This window comes from Acyrthosiphon pisum, unplaced genomic scaffold (genome assembly GCF_005508785.2).
Source record: "Acyrthosiphon pisum isolate AL4f unplaced genomic scaffold, pea_aphid_22Mar2018_4r6ur Scaffold_20718;HRSCAF=21921, whole genome shotgun sequence".
Taxonomy (NCBI): Eukaryota; Metazoa; Arthropoda; class Insecta; order Hemiptera; family Aphididae; genus Acyrthosiphon; species Acyrthosiphon pisum.
Genome location: NW_021770107.1, coordinates 38213 through 42028, shown reverse-complemented (window position 1 = coordinate 42028; position 3816 = coordinate 38213). Strand labels below are relative to the sequence as shown.

The window sequence follows — 3816 nt, the reverse complement described above, 5'->3', positions numbered from 1 at the left end:
TCGTTAGTGATACTAAAAAACTAATAACGACACAAATTGAAAGCAAGTGTAAACCACCACACATGAAACAATAACAGAAAAACATACCGGTGAGAAAACTGATTTAATAAAATCTGACTCAATAGAATCAATAAAATCCGATAAAAGTGAAAAAGATACTGAAAAACCTACTAGTGATAAAACGATTATACCTAAATCAGTTTCAAAAGATTCTATAAAATCCGATAAAAGTGATAAAGATTTACCTACTGTTCTAAAAGACGCATCTAAAATGGATGATATAATAACTGAAAAAACTGATTCCATCATTAGTGACACTAAAGATGATACTAAAAAATTAATTACGACACAAATTGACAGTAAGCAAACCATCACACATGAATCGATAACAGAAAAACATATGGGGGAAAAAACTGATGTAATAAAAACTGAAAAAGATACAGATAAACCAACAATTGATAAGACGAGTTTAACTAAATCCGATTCTTTGGAATCTGTGAAATCTGATAAAAGCGATAAAGGTTTATCCGCTGTTATAATGGATGGAACAACATTAGATAAAATAATAACTGACAAACATGACTCCATCGTTAGTGATACTAAAAAATTAATTACGACTAAAATTGAAAGCAAAGAAACCACCACACATGAAACAATAACAGAAAAACATACAGGGGAGAAAACTGATCTAATTAAATCTGACTCAGTAGAATCAATAAAATCCGATAAAAGTGATAAAGATTTACCTACTGTTCTAAAAGACACATCTAAAATGGATAAAATATTACTGAAAAACTGATTCCATCATTAGTGACACTAACGATGATACTAAAAATTATTACGACTAAATTGAAAGCAAAGAAACCACCACACATGAAACAATAACAGAAAAACATACAGGGGAGAAAACTGATGTAATAAAAACTGAAAAAGATACAGATAAACCAACGATTGATAAGACGAGCTTAACTAAATCTGATTCTTTGGAATCTGTGAAATCTGATAAAAGCGATAAAGGTTTATCCGCTGTTATAAAGGATGGAACAACATTAGATAAAATAATAACTGACAAACATGACTCCATCGTTAGTGATACTAAAAAACTAATAACGACACAAATTGAAAGCAAGGAAACCACCACACATGAAACAATAACAGAAAAACATACAGGGGAGAAAACTGATCTAATTAAATCTGACTCAGTAGAATCAATAAAATCCGATAATAGTGAAAAAGATACTGACAAACCTACTAGTGATAAAACGATTATACCTAAATCAGGTTCAAAGGAATCTTTAAAGTCCGATAAAAGTGAAAAAGATACTGAAAAACCTGCTAGTGATAAAGCAATTATACCTAAATCAGTTTCAAAAGATTCTATAAAATCCGATAAAAGTGATAAAGATTTACCTACTGTTCTAAAAGACGCATCAAAAATGGATAAAATATTAACTGAAAAAACTGATTCCATCATTAGTGACACTAAAGATGATACTAAAAAACTAATAACGACTAAAATTGAAAGCAAAGAAACCACCACACATGAAACAATAACAAAAAAACATACAGGGGAGAAAACTGATCTAATTAAATCTGACTCAGTAGATTCTATAAAATCCGATAAAAGTGATAAAGATTTACCTACTGTTCTAAAAGATGCATCAAAAATGGATAAAATATTAACTGAAAAAACTGATTCCATCATTAGTGACACTAAAGATGATACTAAAAAACTAATAACGACTAAAATTGAAAGCAAAGAAACCACCACACATGAAACGATAACAGAAAAACATATTGGGGAAAAAACTGATGTAATAAAAACTGAAAAAGATACAGATAAACCAACAATTGATAAGACGAGCTTAACTAAATCTGATTCTTTGGAATCTGTGAAATCTGATAAAATCGATAAAGGTTTATCCGCTGTTATAAAGGATGGAACAACATTAGATAAAATAATAACTGACAAACATGACTCCATTGTTAGTGATACTAAAAAACTAATAACGACACAAATTGAAAGCAAGGAAACCACCACACATGAAACAATAACAGAAAAACATACAGGGGAGAAAACTGATCTAATTAAATCTGACTCAGTAGAATCAATAAAATCCGATAATAGTGAAAAAGATACTGACAAACCTACTAGTGATAAAACGATTATACCTAAATCAGGTTCAAAAGAATCTATAAAGTCCGATAAAAGTGAAAAAGATACTGAAAAACCTGCTAGTGATAAAGCAATTATACCTAAATCAGTTTCAAAAGATTCTATAAAATCCGATAAAAGTGATAAAGATTTACCTACTGTTCTAAAAGACGCATCAAAAATGGATAAAATATTAACTGAAAAAACTGATTCCATCATTAGTGACACTAAAGATGATACTAAAAAACTAATAACGACTAAAATTGAAAGCAAAGAAACCACCACACATGAAACAATAACAGAAAAACATACAGGGGAGAAAACTGATCTAATTAAATCTGACTCAGTAGAATCAATAAAATCCGATAAAAGTGAAAAAGATACTGAAAAACCTACTCGTGATAAAACGATTATACCTAAATCAGTTTCAAAAGAATCTATAAAATCCGATAAAAGTGATAAAGATTTACCTACTGTTCTAAAAGACGCATTTAAAATGGATAAAATATTAACTGAAAAAACTGTTTCCATCATTAGTGACACTAAAGATGATACTAAAAAATTAATTACGACTAAAATTGAAAGCAAAGAAACCACCACACATGAAACAATAACAGAAAAACATACAGGGGAGAAAACTGATGTAATAAAAACTGAAAAAGATACAGATAAACCAACGATTGATAAGACGAGCTTAACTAAATCTGATTATTTGGAATCTGTGAAATCTGATAAAAGCGATAAAGGTTTATCCGCTGTTATAAAGGATGGAACAACATTAGATAAAATAATAACTGACAAACCTGACTCCATCGTTAGTGATACTAAAAAACTAATAACGACAAAAATTGAAAGCAAAGAAACCACCACACATGAAACAATAACAGAAAAACATACAGGGGAGAAAACTGATCTAATTAAATCTGACTCAGTAGAATCAATAAAATCCGATAAAAGTGAAAAAGATACTGAAAAACCTACTAGTGATAAAACGATTATACCTAAATCAGTTTCAAAAGAATCTATAAAATCCGATAAAAGTGATAAAGATTTACCTACTGTTCTAAAAGACGCATCTAAAATGGATAAAATATTAACTGAAAAAACTGATTCCATCATTAGTGACACTAAAGATGATACTAAAAAATTAATTACGACTAAAATTGAAAGCAAAGAAACCACCACACATGAAACAATAACAGAAAAACATACAGGGGAGAAAACTGATCTAATTAAATCTGACTCAGTAGAATCAATAAAATCCGATAAAAGTGAAAAAGATACTGAAAAACCTACTAGTGATAAAACGATTATACCTAAATCAGTTTCAAAAGAATCTATAAAATCCGATAAAAGTGATAAAGATTTACCTACTGTTCTAAAAGACGCATTTAAAATGGATAAAATATTAACTGAAAAAACTGATTCCATCATTAGTGACACTAAAGATGATACTAAAAAATTAATTACGACTAAAATTGAAAGCAAAGAAACCACCACACATGAAACAATAACAGAAAAACATACAGGGGAGAAAACTGATGTAATAAAAACTGAAAAAGATACAGATAAACCAACGATTGATAAGACGAGCTTAACTAAATCTGATTCTTTGGAATCTGTGAAATTTGATAAAAGCGATAAAGGTTTATCCGCTGTTA

At 29.3% G+C, this 3816-nt stretch overlaps 1 protein-coding gene across 1 annotated transcript; it reads left to right on the top strand.

The window, feature by feature from the left end:
- Positions 1–125: 125 nt before the first annotated feature.
- Positions 126–2406, top strand: LOC107885293 (nucleolin 2-like; the record flags this gene model as incomplete). Its single annotated transcript, XM_016808900.1, has 4 exons — positions 126–731; positions 862–1395; positions 1489–2295; positions 2378–2406. Coding segments are annotated over 4 exons (1976 nt in total), but the record flags the coding sequence as incomplete, so codon positions are not given.
- Between the last annotated feature and the right edge of the window lie 1410 nt (positions 2407–3816).